The sequence below is a fragment of the Triticum dicoccoides genome, chromosome 3A (assembly GCF_002162155.2).
Source record: "Triticum dicoccoides isolate Atlit2015 ecotype Zavitan chromosome 3A, WEW_v2.0, whole genome shotgun sequence".
In the NCBI taxonomy this organism is placed as follows: Eukaryota; Viridiplantae; Streptophyta; class Magnoliopsida; order Poales; family Poaceae; genus Triticum; species Triticum dicoccoides.
This window is the reverse complement of record NC_041384.1, coordinates 168,015,190-168,032,213: the sequence shown is the minus strand read 5'-3', so window position 1 is coordinate 168,032,213 and position 17,024 is coordinate 168,015,190. Positions and strand designations below refer to the sequence as shown.

Sequence of the window (17,024 nt, the reverse complement as noted above, 5' to 3'; positions counted from 1 at the left end):
TTGGAACTTTTTTGTGAAAATCCCCGAAATCACATGATTCACAACAAATAGACTTTCGAAGGATCATTAGTAGGTTAGTCCTCAAAAGCATAAATAATTAACAAAGTAACATTCAAATATGCAATCAAACTTCAAAAGGAGTCATTACATACAAGCATTAGATAATTATATCTTACCACGCAAAACAAGTGATGACTCCACCCAACCTCCACATTTGTGCTAGATATTGACCACATCGGGATGTCTATTATTAAGTTTACATGGAGAAAGCAATAGTTCACTACATGATACATGATAAGTGAGCTCTAGTGAATTGGCCTTCAAGGTCAATGGCTTTAGTATAGTCATCCTGCCTTGTGTTGTCCTCGATAGATTCCTCTGGATTCTTAGATAAAAGCTCCTAAGGGTTCTCCTTGGAGTTCTCAGAGGGATCCTTGGTGACAAAGAAGAAAGACAACAATATGGTATCGTTCAAAGGCACTTAGCTCGTGAATGAATGGCAGTGAGGTGGCAAAGGTGTTCTTATGCAATCGTGAGTCGGCGAAGTGGACCGACTGAAGGCTCTTGGGTTGCTATATTGATGTCATACACTGAAAGGTGTGTTATGTTTAGTGTAGTGTTGTTGCCTCCAAACGACTATCTAGTGGTGGAGCTACACTGAAGCAAAAATTAGTTCATAGCCCACCGAGCCTAGGAGCGAACATCTACGAGTGAACGTAAAACTAGGCTTTGATGACAAAAATGTGCTTATCCATTATTCTGGCCCATCCAAGAATTGTTTATGTGCTACAACCGCCCCGGACACTTGAAACAATGGATCTTAGCTTGGTACATATTAAACCATGGCAAATCTCATACAATCCTTAACAAGGTGGCAAATGACCTTTTTTGAGCAATAGTGTAGTGGACAAGTCGTGCAACTGTTGGATCATTCCTACTAAGGGGCCTAGGGATTATGTTGAGCTTTACTGGACCATATACTAGACCAACTTGAGTTGAGAGCTAGAGTTAAGTTCACTAATTTATCTCCGGATAGGCATAGCGAAGATGAGTAATAGATTCACATGCTACAAGTTGGATGACCATGGACAATGTCGCAAATGTAGTGACCTCTGAAATAGTAAGAAGGGAACGATCATTGTAAAGTGGAAAATCTTATACCAATGTAATGCATGAGCAGGCACATCATCTTCACCTCAACACACCATGTTCGGTGATTTTGGAGGTGCTTGTACCTCTAGGCTAGCAATAATCTTTTTAAAATGGAAGCTTTTATTGATTCTTCACCGTGTATCTAGGTGGTACAATCATAAAAGAGTTTGACTTTCAACCTCCGCATCAGAGTAGCACAGATTCACACGTGCGAAGGATACAACACCAAAATAAATATGGTAACAATTTAGTTACCACAACAATAAGGGAGGACACACTTATAGTGCCCATTGGAAGGCTCATAATTCCAAAATAAGGAGACTATGACGCCGCTGCCACATTGGAAGGGCATGACTGACAACTAGCTATAGTTGGCTCATGCCATCATCATCATCTCATGGTATTCCCTTTGCCGACAATTTGAAGTATGGAGACCATGTGAATATAAATGCATAACCCACACATGATGATTTATACTTTTTATCAATAGCAATACCATTACAGCTAAGCCATAGGAACCAACATAAGAACCTGCACCAACCATGATGAAAACACTCAACGTATTTCTTGGACCCCTCAACCAATTACCAATTACAGCTAAGCCATAGGAACCAACATAAGAACCAGCACCAACCATGATGAAAACACTCAACGTATTTCTTAGACCCCTCAACCAATTACCAAACATAGTAGAACCTCCTCAATATGGTGGTAAGTTGGATGCCTCCTAGACAATATAGATTACCCGTGCTTACCAGTAATCGTACGTAAGGTTTGATGTTTTTTTATTATTTTTTCAGGAGTTGACAATCTTGATACTCTTCGTATGTGGTATTTAGTTGAACAGAGAAAGAAATTAGTTCAAAAACATAGTGTGTTTCATCTCTCATCTCCCACATTTCTCCAAAGAACGGTGGCTAGGGTTTCCGCCTATGTGATGCTACCGTTGGTTCCCCTCACCTCTAGATGCCTTCCAGCGCAAGCGAGGTGGCTAACCCTGATTCGGGGTTGGCCATGTTTGGGTTGCCCTTCTTTGGCTAGGGCTTAGTCTAGGTGTATGGTCGGCGATGCCGAGGTGACGAAATCATTGGTGTCAGGGAATAAGTCATCCCCGTCATGTCCTCGGTCCGACGATGTTGATTGGTGTAAGTTGGTTGCGTGTAAAGCTTCAGTCACGCACAAACATTGGGCCATCTTTTGTCTAGGTGGTCTTGGACATCGTCGTTTATTGAAGTGGAAGCCAACAGTCTGTGTGCTGAATTTTTTTGGCTTATTTCTCCATCCGGCGATGCACACCCAACTTTGACTTTGTCGGGAAGCTGGTGAGGGAAGACCTCCCTGGTTTTGTCTAGCCAAATCTGAGATTAGTGTCTAGCCCTTTTGTCGCCTTCTTCTCTCGGACGGCGATCTGATCTCCAGTTCGTTGACTACGATTTCTTCTGGCTCTGACTGACGCCAGTTCGTTGCATCAACGATGTTATCGCGATTCCGAAGATACAGAGCGGCATTAAGGTTTGCTCACAACACGCCACCACAAAATGCAGGAGGAAGACCACGTGGATATACCATAAGACCTTCTTTTTTCTATTTTTGTAAAAATGGTTTTTTTAGGGATTTGTAAAAATGGTCTTATAAGAGTCGGAGATTTTTTTTTAATAAATGGTCTTATAAATGGCCTTTGGCATGAGAAAACAAAATTAGGCATCTTTGCTTCCACTCCATGAGAAAAATCCATCTCCGGCTAACTGAAACCGTCCGTTGTTCCGCGTGAAGCCGCAGCGAAACACCAGCCGACCACCCTCCCGAAAGGAACAAAAAGACGGCGACGGAAGCTCCAAGCTGCTCCCGGACCACTGCGGTCGTAGAAGCCACTGCGGTAGCCGTCACCGCACTTGCGGGGAGAACACTCACGCGGAGGGAGACCCCTCCACTCCAATGGCGGCGATCAACGCGCCGCTGCATCCTCCCCTCGCCGTATTCGCCGCCGCGCCCTGCCACGGAGTGCGCTTCCGCCGCGCTCCACTCATCCGCACGGCGGCCTCCTCCTCATCGTCTTCGCCTTCGTTCTCCTCGTCCTCCTCTTCCTCCTACGGAGGTGGTGGGGGCGGGGCCGGGGGAGGGGGCGAGATCCACTACGTCTCGCCGCCTCCCCCGCCCTCCACGCCCTCTGGGGCGCCCGTGTACGTCACGCTTCCGGTTGACGCCGTGGGTGCAGGGGGACGCGTGGCGCGGAGGCGGGCCATGGCGGCTTCGCTCGCCGCGCTGGCGAGCGCCGGGGTGACAGGGGTCGCGGTGGAGCTGTGGTGGGGCGTCGTAGAGCGCGGGGGGCCTCGGGAGTACGACTGGGCGGGGTACCTCGACCTCGCCGCCATGGCGAGGCGCTGCGGGCTCCGCGTGCGCGCCATCCTCGCCTTCCACCAGTGCGGCGCCGGGCCACAAGACTCATTCTGGTGCGTCCCGCTTCTCCCCTCTGCTCTAAGCATGCCTATTTGTTTCCTTTTCTCTTGGGTTTTCCACATGTATATGCGTGTGAGCCGAACAATTTTGCTGCCAAATGTAAATGAATTGGCATTTGTGGGGGTTTAGAGACACAATGGTGAAGCTCTCCTGGTAAATGTCTAGGGAGAAGGCTGCATTTTAAACCATTTCGTCGGCCTTTATGAGTACCATCGTGGTTGAGGTCTATGGAATTTAAGTAGATCAGTGCAATGTATGATCACAAGAGTGTGCGGTATCTGAAAGTTTGAATGCTGCAACCAAATCAGAGACTTATTTTGTGGTTTATGCAAGTGTTTTATGTGATGTATCAGTTGAAGTGGGAGTATACCTTTTTTTTCCGAGAACATATGAGTAGAGCTTTCCAGATTTAGATGTAGCATGACGCTAGGTGAAAGGAAGAAAACAACTTAAAATAAGTCATCTCACAGGAGCTGGAGTTTTGTCATAACAGCAGAGTCATGGAGGTGTTGAATGGAAAGGCCGAAAGGCATTGAGGATGTGATCCTAACCTAACATGCTTAAATGTAAATAACTAAATATTTACATGTTGTGTAAAATTATGCTTTTTTGGGATTCAGTAATCTCTGATAGCCACGACTTAGCATTTCATTTCAATACATGAACATACCTGTTGCAAGTACTGAAGAAGTATTTAATCCTGTTTGTGCCATTTTATACCATGTTCAAGAGATGGGAATTTGACCAAGATGAAATGATACTTTACAGTTTTTCTTTTTCAAACATGACATGGAATTAATTGCCCTGCAAAACATTAAATTTATCTCCATACAAGTGTCATTATGGTTCATGAAATATTAATTTAGGAAGCTATGTGTGCCTGTCTTAGTTGTCTCAATGTTCTATTGTTCACTGTGGACCTTAACTCTATGTATAGCTACTATTTCAAAGAATAGTATGTGGCGTGCAAGCAGCCAACCTAGCACTTCAGCTTATGCAAATGCTTATATGGCAACATATGCAGATTTTCTATATATAGAGAGAACAAGATGCAATCTTTAGTTTTTACATGTAACATAGTTATGTCAAGTATTTCACCATATTTAAATGATCGTTCTGTAATGCCCAGACTGCCACAACAGGAAAATGATTCAATTGAATGCCAATTCTGTCACCACAACAAACGGAACTTACATAAATTCCTATACACTTTTGGTAGGAGACAGTGGGAAAATTTCCTACAGCTTTATTAACAAAAAGAATATGTACAAAGAGTCCTACATTGGAATGATACTAGTATAAGAGAGATTTTTTGAAAAAATATTTACAGTTTTGGTAGCCAGGCCAGCAAGGCCTCAGCATATTTCTTTTTGGCCCTATGACCAACCATGATCATCTCATGCTTATACGTTTGATGCCACTTCTCAAAAGTCAGGGCTTCATTGTCAAAAACTTTTGCATTTCTTACAACCCAGATGCTCCAAGAGGCAATGGTGATAATTTCAATGAAAAAGGCAACCTGAAGTTTAGCCCTGGACTGCCCCTGGTTCCTTCCCTTTCTGCTTCTGTTACTCCTGGGGCTCAAACCACAACATAAATCCAACTGGAATTCAGGGAGGTCCTTCCTCATGGAAGTCATGCAGCAGCACTTCAAGCTAGAAAAAGGGCTGGCAACGATGTCAACTTCTCATACAGTTGAAACTAGCCCCTTCTCCCCTCTCTACAATATCTGCAGTTGACAATGGCAGAAAGACCAGCCTCATATGCCCAGTTCACATCTCTGACACGCTCCCAGGCAGTGTGTTATTACTAGATGATCCTTCCAGACATCCAAGCTGCCTGGTACACGTAGGTGACTTCCCACTGGACTCTATTGCTGCTGCAATGATCACACTCTCTTTACAGCATCCAGCAGGGCAGCTATTTGAAGAAAGTAAAGGTTAATAAAGGTTGTGGATTTTACACAGGTGCAGAAAAGGTCTGACAAACCAGATGTAAATGGCTGGACTTTTTGCTCAGTAGGCAGTAGACAGCTCCCCAGCTCAACACAATTCTGCCAGAAATTTATCCTGATGCTCATCCAGGCACCCCTGACCGGAATGAAGCCTTGAGCTTGCCAAGTGTGTTGGCACAAGCGGTGGCTAACCAATAACCATAGGTAGCAGACTAGCAGATTTGGAATGGTCCAGTGTTGCGGTTCTTTCGGCACACTCGAGCTGAATATACCATTGTTGAGCCATGGCAACCATTTTATAAGCGACCACCGAAACCATATGATCCGCATCTCTTCTCTGGTCCCAACATTTATTCACACCGGTTTATCCAAACTAGCAGATCCCTTCCTCGTCATATGTAGGAAGTTCAAGTTGTAGTTGTTATGAACCCCTGTGGTATTGTCATTATATGGCAATGGTAGAGATACTGGCAGGAACGACAATGTGAACTATGGCAAGGTCAGCAGCAGATGCTGCATCATAAAACTGAAGTCCTATAATTGCGGTCCGGTGATTATAAGAACCCTGGCAGCAATGGGGCCAGAATTGGAGTTGTCATGACAGTAATGAGCCTGCTGCGATTTCTTTTTCCGAAACGCAGGCATAAGATTTGCCTCATCTATTAATTAAGTAGAGAATAGAGTTTTACAGGTGCCCCTCAAGATAACGCATGGCAATTACTTGCGCAATACTATTTTCCCTAGTTTCTTAGCACCCGCAGTGATCCAAAGTTTTGCCTCGTCGAAAATGATGTTTAGCAAGATTCGCAGCGGGGCGCTCTTTTGCCGGAAAACGTGGGACTTTCTCTCGTTCCAAATTGTATCAAGAGACAAGCATGGTGAGAGAAGCCATGTCTCGTCTATTGGGATTTTGCATGCCGTTTCTTTTATCCCACCAATCCTGGACGAAGCCCTGCAAATGCCAAGTGGATGTATCCATGTGCACAAGGCCTATCCTCTCGGTGACCAAGTTCCGTAGTCTAAGGGTGTAGCGTCACTTGAAGAAGAGGTGAGCCCCGGTTTCTTGCTCCATTTTACAAAGAGGGCAAAGGCTGCAATTTGTCCACCCACGCTTTGCCAACCTATCGGCGGTCCAAATCCGGTCTTGCAAAGCCAACCACGCAAAAACTTGACTTTTGGCGGAGCCCAAACCTTCCAAACCATGTGGTCCATGGGGAGAGGGTTATGCCCAAGAATTGAGCCTTATAAGAGCATCTAAAACCGGAAGCCCCATATCCGGGCCCCTATACTTGGACAGTACGGCCATGGAATGGACCGCTCGGCTTTGCTCCCGTGCGAGGGTGCGCGTCATCCTCCTTTGCCGCTTCTCGATGATGCAAGCACGGAGGGCTTCCTCGTTGTTGTCCAAGCCGGCGTGCGACTCTGCATCCGCTGCGAGGGCTACCGCGGCTTCCTGCGCCTTGTTGCTCGCACGGCGGGCACGTTGACGGTGTCCTGGACTAGGGGGACCTGGCCCAGCTGGCCTAGTGCCGAATTGAGGGCCCGTTAATGAGGAAGGACTCCGGAGGCCTCTGACCTATGCGTATCAAGCTTCACCGAGGACTTGGCGTGTACTCCAAGGTCTACTAGATTCAGCATGTAATCCCTAGATGGCAACCGACCATGTGTAGCCCTAGATAACTGCTCGGCTTTGCTCCCGTGCGAGGGTGCGCGTCCTCCTCCTTTGCCGCTTCTCGATGATGCAGGCACGGGGGGCTTCCTCGTTGTTGTCCAAGCCGGCGTGCGACTCTGCCTCCGCTTCGAGGGCTACCGCGACTTCCCGCGCCTTGTTGCTCGCACGGCGGGCACGTTGACGGTGTCCTGGACTAGGGGGGCCCGGCCCAGCTAGCCTAGTGCCGAACTAATGGCCCATTAATGAGGAAGGACTCCGGAGGCCTCTGACCTATGCGTATCAAGCTTCACCGAGGACTTGGCGTGTACTAGGTCTACTAGATTCGGCATGTAATCCCTAGATGGCAACCGACCATGTGTAGCCCTAGACACCCCTAGTGCCTATATAAGCCGAAGGGTTTAGTCCGTAGAGACGATCAACCATTCATCATCATCATACCCTTAAGGGTTTAGACCACAACTCATGATCTCGAGGTAGATCAACTCTGTACTTTGATACTCTCATAATATAAGCAAGAGCAGGACGTAGGGTTTTACCTCCTTAGAGAGGGCCTGAACCTGGGTAAAAGCAGTGTGTCCTCTGTCTCTTCTTACCCATCGATCCGATCTCACAGCTTGGGCCCCCTACCCAAGGTCTGCTGGTTTTGACACCGACACATGTCGCGCCTCATGGCCGGTTTGGCCGTAAACCATGCCGGCATTGACCTCCGACTTGGAGCCCGAAGCTGCAGGGACGAGGCGGCACTGAAGGTTGCGCCGCCAACCGTGGTCGCCATGTCCGGCGAGGCCATGGTCACGCGCCTCGAGCCACCAGCCCCAGCGGATCTAAGCGCCATTTGCACGGACACAATGGACTCCCGCCGGATCGACTTGGACCGTGGTCAGACGCATTCCTCCCATGAGCGGTGGAGAGCCATGCGGACAGCCATCTCCTCCTCATCTCCACATGCAAGGAGTACCGGTCGACGGATCGGGAGATCTCGGAGTCGGATCCGCTGCCCGCCATGTCGGAGATCACCAGACATGAGCTTGGGGGCAGGGCGGAGTGGAGTGGAGTGGCTAGGGACGAATATATGTGGGGTCGGGTGGGCCATAATGGGCCGGATCGGACATGGCGGACGTGTCTGTGGCCGCGTCCGGGCGTCCCCATATCCGCCCCACATATGGGCTGCATATGGGGGTTGCCGGTCAGCTCGGATGTTTGGGGTGCGTTTGGGGCAGCCGGTTGGGTGGCTTTTTTCTGTCTGGGCAGGCCGCCCGGGCGTTTGGGGCAGATGTGGGGTGTCTGGTTGTAGATGCTCTAAGCGGTAGCCGACGAGTATATCCCATCATTCAAGTGCTTCCACGCGATGTCGTCTTTGGTTGCTTGTCAAGGTGGAAGTCATGCACAAGCATCCAAAGAGTGAAGAACCCCCAGATGTGGTCAACAGAGACAACGGCGGAGGGATTGATCTTTAGAATTCAAGCATTGCCCTTAAGGGCCTCACGCACTTTCCAATTTTTTCGCCTCGACGCCTTGAAGATTAGGGATGCGATATCCTTGGGTTTGCGCCCAAGTAGCCAAGGGGAGTCCCAAAAAGATGATTTCTCGCCATTTCCAACGGTGACGGTGGTGGAAGCATGGAAGAAATCAGGATCCTCATTGCATGGGTTTTCCAACCCCACCCACAACTTATTTGGCTCCTTACATGTGTACCAACGCCAACACAAACGCAAAGCATGAGCAAATTTGTCGGTGTTGAGTATTCCGAGGCCACCATACTCACGCGCGCGGAAAACAGCCTCCCAATTGACCTTGCACTTTGCGCCAGTCGTCTTATCTGAGCTGGACCAAAGAAAAGCCCTCTCAAGCTTGTTGAGGTTATGAAGTGTGCTCGGAGAGATGATTAGGGGTGCGATGAAGTACACCGCTTGGGAGGTGATGACGAACTTGACGAGGGTCGTGCACCCAATGGTAGTAATGTTTTGCCCCTCCCAAGTGACCAATTTTCCGGCCCCTCTGTCTTCAAGGAATTGGAAGTCCACCTTCTTTAGTTGCCAAACCAAAAGGGGAAGGCTGAAGTATCTCATTGGGAATGAAGCTCTAGTTGCCGGCATACTTTGAAGATCCTGATGTACTGGCAGGCTATAACCAATCTCAAATCATTATCTATTTATCTGCCTGCTGCTTGTCCACCTTGGAAGCCATGTTTGCAAGCTCTGATACTTACTGTGTGCCCTGATGCTGCGAATATTTAAGGAATTATTCACTGATGGAAAAGATTGTCATTGAGGACTAGGCGTTGTGGCCAGCAATTAGATGCGTGGAACTGAGGTAGAAGAGTGAGCCTGCAGGGATTGCGAATAGCAATTGGTGGATAGGGAATTAGTTTATTTCTTGCCTACTACAGTACTGGACAATGTAGACCTGACTCTCACTCTCGTCATTGTGTATTAGAAAAGGAGTGTAAAGGAAGTGTGAAGATTTACAAATCACTGATGGTATCCTCGAGCGAAAAACAAGGAGCACAGACCCCAGAAAGAATTAAAAGCCTAATTAAGCAAAACTGATGAAAGCTAGCAAAAGGAAAAAAAAATCAAACTAAGCTAAAGAAGAAAGGCTAGATTATGGTAAGCTAATCTAAACACCTCCCCACTGGTCGGTAGGCCACACGTGCAGTAGCAGTTCCTGCTAGCTTCCATAGGTCCGCCCTGTCCAACACAACACTGTCCATAGATTACCTTGACTTGCCTCTTAATACAAGAACGCCCTAATATGGACTCCGAGCATGCATGGACTCAAATATTAGTATGTCCTCTTCTGGACTCTTTCCTAATCATCTTCCTTGATTGCTTTTGCTCCATTGACTGCTCCTGCTCCTTCATTTTCTAGCTCTGCTGCTCCTGGGGCTCCCACCAGTCTGCACAGCATGGTGACAAAGGAGCAAAATGAAGTATGAAACTTAAAGATTTACACTCAAGGTGACTAAAATCTTAAAACAAAATGAGTTCATCTTCGTGCCTATAATGATGATAATGATTGCTACAATAACAATGATTATGATGGGTCACAGAGGATCTGTTTTATTTACACTAGGAATTACTGAAAGCCATCCTAGCTCTTGTTTCCTGTCTATTTGAATAAGAGATTTGTACATTACATTTGAGCTACCTTTGATGGTCAAGTCTTACTATATATGCCCCCCTGCATCACAGTCATCTATCATTCCGTCATAACGACTGTGAGCGTCTGAAGAATTCTTAGGGACCGTTTACTCATTCAACATAATTCTTGGCCCAGGTTGTCATACGAAAATGTGGGTCCATCCCAAATTGATACACGCCTTCCAAAATGGTAAAACTGGATGTTACTTGGTCTTGGTGTATGACCGCTGTACATCAACTGTTAAAACAAAGGGTGTGACATTTAGTGATGCCTCTCCCCAACTGCTTTAATTAGTGAAACGTGGCAGAAAATAATGGTTTCCAGCATGCTAAATGCGTCAGCAATTACACACTCCTCACGATCGACCGATACTGGTGGTAGTATTGAACTTGGAGCATTTATTCAGCATAATATACTAAATAAATCTGTATGAACTACGTAGCCACAAGTAATTGTGTCAGAATTCACTCATTAAAATGAATTGATTATTTTTACACCCTGCGACGTTCGCTATATTGCCTTTCAGTTTAGTCCTTTAATCTTGCAATATGCAACCATTCTTTTTGCTGCCAGTGACAAGTGAGAATATGCTGACAATTGCATTTATGCACAAGATTTCCCATTTCTGCTGTTTTTGAGAAAAAAAAATACCTACCACAGGGTCCCTCTTCCACAATGGGTGCTTGAGGAGATGGAGAAGATGCCAGATCTGTCATATACTGATAGATATGAAAAGAGAAACAAGGAATACATCTCATTGGGATGTGACATTCTTCCACTTCTGAAGGGGAGATCACCTATGCAAGCTTATGCTGACTTCATGAGGAGCTTCCGCGACAATTTCAAGGAGTACCTTGGGGCCATAGTGACGGTTTGTGCTCTCCTTTATATTTAAGTGTATCATGCTAATTTTACACCAGCAAGAGGTTGTAAGCCCCTTGTATTTATTGCTTTTCAGGAAGTTCAAGTTGGAATGGGCCCAGGAGGTGAGCTTAGGTATCCATCATGCCCAACCGAGAAGCTAAATCAGCCAGGCAGCTCATCTGAACTTGGGGAATTTCAATGTTATGACAAGGTATACAGTGAAAGAAGATGCCTGATCTTATCACTTTGATATTGATTTTTTTACATTTTCGGTAAACATTCATTTTTTTGTGGGCGTATATGATGATTTCTCGCAAGTACAAGCCCTAGTGTATGACACAGGTTTATACACTTCCTGTTTAAATCAGCTATAATTTGTTAGTGAGCAAACTTATACGTGAGCTCGAACTTAAAGTCTTAAAATGCACTTGGTACGCATTTCAGCTTATATCAGACTTCTGTGTGTACGATGGCTTTAGTTTATTCAACAATCAACAGGGCCAAGACCGCAAGACTGAGGTGTCGTTTTGGCCTCGGCTTCAGTTTGTAAGCTCATGATCTGAAGCCAAAGCAATGGCCACATGCTAATTACTTACTCCCTCCGTCCCATAATATAAGAGCTTCTTTTACATTAGTGTAGTGTTAAAAACGCTCTTATATTATAGGATGGAGGGAGTACCTCGTTTGGTTTTTGAGGAACTACTGAACTAGATTAAAAAAATAAAAGTGCACATGCATTTTCTTAGGTTACCAAAAATGGCTTTCTGTTATGAGATGACAATCTCCTTTGTCTTATCGTTATTTTGCTAGCATATGGCTTTTCTGAAAAGGGCTAGCATGAAAAGATAAGTGTTCTGAACTTCTGATCACTTTGCTCTGATGTACTTGGACAGTTCATGCAAGCATCATTGAGTGCTCATGCGCGGATTCTTGGGGTTCAAGAGTGGGGAGGTGGTGGTCCAGCTGGCATAGATGGCTCGCGGCAGAACCCTGAAGAGACAAACTTTTTCCGTGCCGATGGAGGATGCTGGAATACACCTTATGGCCGATTTTTCCTCGAGTGGTATTCCGAAATGCTTCTTCTCCATGGAGAGAGGTTATGCGCGGTCGCTGACGCCGTCTTTTCTGGCACCGGCGTGACCATCTCGGGGAAGGTTTCCGTCATACATTGGCACTACTACACATGTTCACACCCATCCGAGCTGACAGCCGGCTACTACAACACATTGCTAAGAGACGGCTATCTCCCCGTCGCCCAAATGTTCTCTCGACACAGAGCTGCCCTGTGCTGCGGCTGTTTCGACCTGAGGGACGAGGAGAGAAGCGGTCCTCAGAGCAGCCCCGAAGGCACTCTCCGGCAACTGATGGCTGCCGCTAAGGTATGGAACCTACCTCTCAATGGTGAGAACTCCGTGGAGAGGCTGGACGACGCGTCACTGAGCCAGGTCGTCAGAAGCTCGAGGCGCTACTCGGGCGGCACCTCGGGCGCGTCTTTCTCCTTCAACTATGTCAGGATGAACAAGAGCCTGTTCGAGTCACACAACTGGAACCGGCTTACGAAGTTCGTCAGGAAGATGTCGGATGCCAGAACCTTTCTGGCTAGACTGAACTTCAGGAGACGCCAATGTCTGCCTTCAATGTCAGTTGTTTGGGTTGCTAGCCAGGCCTATGCATACACCTGATTTATTTTGTTGTTGCTGTTGTGTGTCAAACATGTATGTGACCTGTGATATTAAAATTGTAGACGACTCGAGAAGGAAAAATGGAAGAAAACTTCCCAGTGGGTTGGTTGTTGTGTTCTCATGCTTATTCCAGTTTGATTGAAGCTTCTGCCTCGCATGTGCTAGCTGACTAGCTCCTCATCGAATCTTAGATTTTTTTTGTGCTGTAAAGTGGCGGTCAATAGCTACACTCCTCGCAAAGCCATTTTTATCAACAGATATCTACACCGGTACAATTTATCTTAGGTTCTGCTGCAAACATTCTACGTGGAACGCCTCAGAGCACATATACTGGTATTAATTATGGTATTAAAACTGCAGAAATCATTTGTTCTACTCCCGTATTCTCTTGTCTATGAGCTGAGGTGTCATCTGAAAACGGCGGCCTTCATCTTCCCCCAACTGCACCACCATCCATTTATCCATGTAGGCCCTAATCATGCACAACTCGCACATGTGGCATTAAAGGAAATAAATACTCCAGCTGGAAATTTCTCTTGTTTGTTCTGAAAAATGAGTGATGCAACGCAAACAACAGCTCCTGAACATGCTAGATGGACAAGAAGTCTCTGTCAGCAGCTGGATTTTGGACGCCAATAATTCTATCAGAGCAGCAAACCAGATTCAAATAGCTCGGGTTTATGTCGCTGAAAATATGATGAAAGTTACAATACCTATTTTCCTCCGGAATTTATTTTTTTTCACAACAGGGAACAATGAACCAAGCAAGCCTCAAAAGGCTCAAACTCAGGGAACTGAAAGTGGATAGAAGAAAGGAACTTCCAAAACTGTTCAATTTCTGGACAACAAAATTACACCAACTTCGGTTTTATACTGTAAATATGTACAGCAAATTATTTGAATCAGCTCTTATCTCAGAAATCTACAGTTGGCTGTTTCATTTTTCAATCTTGACATAAGGTTGCCACTACGATGGTCATATCTAACGCCGCCTTGTTTGATGCTGACGAATGTGGCTTGGAGAGAGACCATCCCTCTCCTCGTCATCGGTCACCCCTCGGCAGAGCAGGGGGCTTCATCGGAGGACGAATTTCCATTTGCATTGTCGATTGGAATAGTAGCTTCTTCAGAAATTTATCAATGTCACTGGCAAGTCGATCGTTGACCTGTTGCTCAGTACTGAAGAAATCCACAGAGAAGGTAAAACAAATCTTCTATTAATAGTAGTAATAATTAAAACGAAATTAATATTGTTTATGCTAATAATTCAGACACCAATTACATCAAGAATATGTATTGTAGGCCCTAATCATGCATAACTCACACATGTGGCATTAGAGGAAAATAAATACTTCAACTGGAAATTTCTCTTCTTTGTTCTGAAAAATGAGCGATGCAATACAAGCAACAGCTCCTGAACATGCTGGATGGACAGGAAATCTCTGTTAGCAGCTGGATTTCGGACACCAATAATTCTATCAGAGAAACAAACCAGATTCAAAATCGATCAGGTTTATGTCGCTGAAAATACCATGGAAGTCATGCCTATTTTCTCCAGAGTTTATTTTTTTCACAACAGGGGACAATGAACCAAGCATGCCTCAAGGAGCTCAAACTCAAGAGGAACTAAAAGTGGATAAAAGGAACTAGCTTCCAAAACTGTTCAATTTCTGGACAACAGAAGTGCCATACTATTACAACTTCGGCTTTTAACTGTACCACCAGGACTTCCAGCACCAAGTGCTAAATATGTACAGCAAATTATTACTCCCTCCGTCTCATAATATAAGACGTTTTTACAAGCTAAGTTAGCTTGCAAAAACGTCCTATATTATGGGACGGAGTAGTAGTTCTTATCTCAGAAATCTACAGTTGGCTGTTTTATTTTTCAAATCTTGATATAAGGTTCTAACACCGCCTTGTTCGATGCTGATGAATGTGCCTTGGGAGATAGACCATCCCTCTCCTCGGCATCGGTCGCTCCTCGGCAGAGCAGGGGGCTTCATTAGAGAACGAATTTCCGTTTGCATTGTCGATTGGAATTGTAGCCTTCTTCAGAAATTTATCAATGTCACTAACAAGTCAATCGTTGGCCCGTTGCTCAGTACTGAAGAAACCCACAAAGAAGGTAAAACAAATCTTGTATTAACAGTAGTAATAACTAAAACGAAATTTGTATTGATACTAATAATTCAGACACCAATTACATCAAGAGAATAGCTCCATTGTGACGTTCGATTTCAGTGAACAATCACACCTAGACTAGGAGTATAGTAGAATCAGCTGAGCTACACTCTGATTCTGATGGCTAGGACGATCAACACTAGCAGCTGAGCGACACTGGATTCTGAATCCCAGTCTCATGGATCGTTGGTTCAGTTGCTCCACAGGAAGTAAGGTCCCATGGCCGGCGTCCAGTTGGCGCATCCAGACCGCATCGGCCCTGGCTCCATGGCTCCTCTGGTCGCCACCCCGCAGTACGAGAAGCACGCGGAGGAGCCACCGCAGGGGCTGATTATGTGAGGCTGCGGCGGCTGCTGCTTCTGCTGGATCGGCGCCGGCGCCGGCACCAGCGCAAATGTGCCACTGCAAGGGCCTGTGCGAGGCGGCTGCTGCTGGATTGGTGGCGGCGCCAGCGCCGGTGAGCCACCGCAAGGGTTTGCGCCAGGCTGCTGCTTCTGCTGGATCGGCGGCGGCGGCGCCAGCGAGCCGGTGATGGTGATCTTGACCCCGCGCCGCATGATCTCAGCAAGCAGCCGCGCCGTGTTGAGCGCATCGTCCAGCCCGCAGTGCAGGCGGCCCTCCCAGTCCAGCCCCGCCGCCCGGACCGCCTCCTGCAGGTTGACCCGCCCTCCGCCGCCGAGCGCCGCCTGGAAGGGGACCCTCAGGTTGATCCAGCGATCGAAGTAGGAGGGCTTCTCGATGCCCTTGAAGCGGCACTCGAACTCGAGCATGGTCCGGCAATCCCAGTCTCCCCAGGTCACGACGGCCAAGCGGACGCCTCTCTTGTTCCCTGCTCCCGCCGTTGTCGCCTTCAGCCAAGAATCGTGCAGCCAGAGCGCGTCGCCGAGTTCCACGCCGCCGTCGACGTCCTCCTGCCGGATGCCGGTGAGCTCCCTGCAAAATTCGGTCAGCACAGAGTGATGTTTAGGACGAACGTACCTGCGAAACGCGGACTCGATGCGGCCGGTGGCGCCGTCGACGAGCACCGCGGGGAACTCGATGATTTCCTGCGGGAAGATCCGCCCGTCTTTCACGCACGTCGCCTCGAAGTCGACCACCACGAAGAAATCGAAATCTTGCTCCAGACCCTGCCCGCGCGCCGCCATGATCGCTGCCATGTTCGCCCAAGTGCGCGCAAGCTCGAGATCGAGAATCGAGATCGGGGAAAGTTGGGATCGGAAACTAGGGCGGCGAAGATCGGGGGAAGTTGGATCGAAAACTAGGGCACGATCGGGCGGGCACAGTTTTTTTCCTAAGAATATCGAGCGGGCACAGCTGAATCCGGCAGCTCGACGGATTGGCGCAATTTTTAATCCAATCCTATACTTTTTGGAACAAACAGTTGGCACGTTTTTTTACGTGGTTGGTGCTACTTCTTTTTTATTTCCTTTTTTGACGGGTGGTTGGTGCTATTATTTCTAATCTGTAATCAACAAATCAAACACTGTGATTTGCTAGGGTTTCAAAAAAAATCGATGAAGAAATCTCGCTACTCCCCTGGCAACGCTAGGGTTCCCAAACTTTCCCGGACGGCGCACTAGGGTTCCCAAAGTTTACTCGATCTACACCAACTTCCACCCGATTTCTCACATTGGATTGATCTTCGGACCGATCCTTACGTAATCAACCACACCAAAGCTACCTAGGAGTGATGGCTCATGGTTGGTAAGGCGGCAAACATGCCCTCGATGAAGAAGACGTCTGGCAGTGGCGGAGCAGGGGGCTCCCGTGATAGGGATTGCAATTTGGAGGACCGTTTTTATGGGTTGAACCTCCATGGGGAGGAGGAGGAGGACCTTGATATCTCTGGTGAGGTCGAAGGGCTGATTGAGGAAACAAGGTGGATAGCGATCTTTAGGGTTCATACCCAGAGACC

The 17,024-nt window shown here is 47.1% G+C and overlaps 2 protein-coding genes across 2 annotated transcripts; one reads left to right on the top strand and one right to left on the bottom strand.

The window, feature by feature from the left end:
• Positions 1-2,911: 2,911 nt before the first annotated feature.
• On the top strand, positions 2,912-13,073 carry LOC119267731 (beta-amylase 1, chloroplastic-like). The gene is made up of 4 exons (XM_037549166.1): positions 2,912-3,602; positions 11,040-11,250; positions 11,338-11,454; positions 12,137-13,073. Exons 1-4 carry the CDS (start codon positions 3,088-3,090, stop codon positions 12,923-12,925), a joined length of 1,632 nt encoding a protein of 543 aa, XP_037405063.1. The 5' UTR covers positions 2,912-3,087; the 3' UTR covers positions 12,926-13,073.
• A 1,976-nt stretch (positions 13,074-15,049) lies between these two features.
• LOC119267730 (ERI1 exoribonuclease 2-like) lies at positions 15,050-16,461 on the bottom strand. Its single transcript, XM_037549165.1, has one exon. The coding sequence runs from the start codon at positions 16,264-16,266 to the stop codon at positions 15,301-15,303; it is 966 nt and encodes a 321-aa protein (XP_037405062.1). The 5' UTR covers positions 16,267-16,461; the 3' UTR covers positions 15,050-15,300.
• Positions 16,462-17,024: the final 563 nt, after the last annotated feature.

Excerpts from the sequence above, each read along its gene's own strand:
- LOC119267731 (XM_037549166.1), top strand. The coding sequence starts at position 3,088 with ATGGCGGCGATCAACGCGCCGCTGCATCCTCCCCTCGCCGTATTCGCC. Across the intron at positions 11,251-11,337 it reads ACCTTGGGGCCATAGTGACG|GAAGTTCAAGTTGGAATGGG; the intron begins GTTTGTGCTCTC and ends ATTGCTTTTCAG. Across the intron at positions 11,455-12,136 it reads AATTTCAATGTTATGACAAG|TTCATGCAAGCATCATTGAG; the intron begins GTATACAGTGAA and ends GTACTTGGACAG.
- LOC119267730 (XM_037549165.1), bottom strand. The coding sequence starts at position 16,266 with ATGGCAGCGATCATGGCGGCGCGCGGGCAGGGTCTGGAGCAAGATTTC.